General features: G+C 65.2%; 1 protein-coding gene across 1 annotated transcript in view; it reads right to left on the bottom strand.

Annotated features, from left to right (window-relative positions):
* LOC117880600 (hornerin-like) overlaps positions 1 to 1271 on the bottom strand; it is a 3880-nt gene extending 2609 nt beyond the window's left edge. Inside the window, exon 1 of the mRNA XM_034776882.1 lies at positions 4 to 1271. Within this exon, the coding sequence (XP_034632773.1) occupies positions 4 to 1237 (1234 nt within the window). The 5' untranslated portion in view covers positions 1238 to 1271. The remainder of the gene's footprint in view (positions 1 to 3) is intronic.
* Between the last annotated feature and the right edge of the window lie 916 nt (positions 1272 to 2187).

Genomic DNA, 2187 nt, shown 5'->3' with positions numbered 1-2187 from the left:
CGCTTCCTGCGCTCTCCCCGCTCGGATCTGCGGCGCCCTCCCCACTGAGCTGGCACGCGCTTCCTGCGCTCTCCCCGCTCGGATCTGCGGCGCCCTCCCCTGTAAGCTCGCACACACTTCCTGCGCTCTCCCCGCTCGGATCTGTGGCGCCCTCCCCTCTGAGCTGGCACGCGCTTCCTGCGCTCTCCCCGCTCGGATCTGTGGCGCCCTCCCCTCTGAGCTCGCACGCACCTCCTGCACTCTCCTGGCTCGGATCTGCGGCACCCTTCCCGCTGAGCTCGCACGCGCTTCCTGCACTCTCCCGGCTCGAATCTGCGGCACCCTTCCCACTGAGCTCGCACGCGCTTCCTGCGCTCTCCCCGCTCAGATCTGCGGCACCCTCCCCTCTGAGCTCACACACGGTTCCTGTGCTCTTCCCGCTCGGATCTGTGGCCCCCTCCCCTCTGAGCTCACACGCGCTTCCTGCGCTCTCCCCGCTCAGAGCTTGAATGCTCTTGCCTGCACATTCGGATGCGCTACCTGTGCTCCCCCCTGCCTGCTCTGATGTTTCATCCCTGCTCTCATTCCTAGGTTGAGAGGAAGTGCCTAGCCGGGCCAGTGGGCCCCCACGCCTCTGCTCCTGTGCGTGCTCTTCCCCTCCCCAGGGTGGCACAAGCAGGGGACTAGATGTTTCCTCCGACAGATGGGAACAAGTTCCAGGACCTGTCTTTGAATCCCAGCACCTGGGGCTTAGCTCCCTGAGCCCTGGCTTGCTGGACACCTGCTCCTCACTACCCCCTGGCCGAGCAGGAGCCTGACCCAGGCGGGACTCCTGGGGGCTGGGCTGATCACTGTGGAGGTTTGTTTCCAGCCGCCCACACGGCTGCTCCTCTGGGGCCAGATGGTTTTGGTGGAGTGTGACGCGCTGATCCCAGCCCTGGGCAGAGGCTCCTTCGGGCTGCCCTGGAGCGCTGCCCCGTTTGCTGTTGCGCTTCCTTGTTTTCCCCTCTGACCTCCTCCCCTCTCTGGCCACGTGCTCGCGGGCTCCAGCGCTGGGGCTCTGCCTCTCGCAGCAGCCTTTGGCACCCTCCTTCTGCAGCACGCGGCGGTTTTCCTCCTCCCTCCGGCTCCCCATCGCCCACGCAGCGCTGGCCGCGCCCACTCCTTGGGCTGCCATCTCCCGTCGTGCTTTGGGCACGTAGAGGGCCATGTCGGGCTTCCTGGGCCGGGCCCGACTCTTCTCCCCCTCCTGCTGCATGGTGCCACCTCCGCCTGCAAGGGAGAGAGAGCATTCATTCATTGCCACAGCAGCAGTGCTACAGGACCCCCGGGCCGGGCCGACGCGACCCCCGGGCCAGGCAGGCAGTTGGGGACCTGGAACAAAATCCCAAACTAAGGCCCCCTCCCTTCCAACCCATCACCATGGAGACAAAAGGGGCCCTGGGGAGGGGGCTGGAGAGCGAGCCTGCCCCACACTTGCCCTGCCGCAGCAGCTCCTGTCCCACAGGCTGGGCCCTGCCGCCCTTCCCTCCCCACAGGGGTGGCCAGGCTGAATTGGAGTGAGTGGTGCTGCAACCCCACAAGCCAGGTCTCTACACCGCTCACTCAAACCCCAGGGCTGCAGGGCCTCCAACAAACTATCCCTCCCCTCCCTGGCCCCGGAGTTATCCAGTAAACAAATGACCTGAGCCCCGGAAGCCCTGGATCGCACAGCACGGCGCCCGTAGGGGACACACGGCGCACAGACCACAGTGCCAGACACTCTCCCCAGTGCTAAGGTGACTCTGACCTCAGGAAAGGAAGGACTGGGTGCCTTGAGCAAGGCTAGTTAATACACCTCCCCTCCCCGCCCACAACATACTGCCCCACAGGGAACACAACACTGCACCAAGATGGCGCCAGCACCCCAGTGAGCCCTTCCCAGCCCAGCTCCCAACTCAGTAACCCCACAGCCTGCAGCTCACTGTAACAGCCAACGCCCGGGGCTCAGCCCCACAGGCCCCACTGCGCAGCCCACTACTTTCCTGGAGGTTTTTAAGCAGCACAAGGTTGCCTCCATCACTGCCCATGCCCACTGGGTTCCGGGCCTGCGTTTGCAGAGCACCCGAAGACAATCAGTACTGAACTCTGCCGGGGCACCTCACCTGCCTCCAGAACGGGCTCACGAGGGGCTGGGAACGCAGCTGCGCCCAGACAGCAACAGGAGAA

The sequence above is a fragment of the Trachemys scripta genome, chromosome 7, assembly GCF_013100865.1.
Source record: "Trachemys scripta elegans isolate TJP31775 chromosome 7, CAS_Tse_1.0, whole genome shotgun sequence".
NCBI classification, from domain to species: domain Eukaryota; kingdom Metazoa; phylum Chordata; order Testudines; family Emydidae; genus Trachemys; species Trachemys scripta.
Note: the sequence above shows the minus strand (reverse complement) of the source record. Positions and strands in the feature narration are given on the sequence as shown.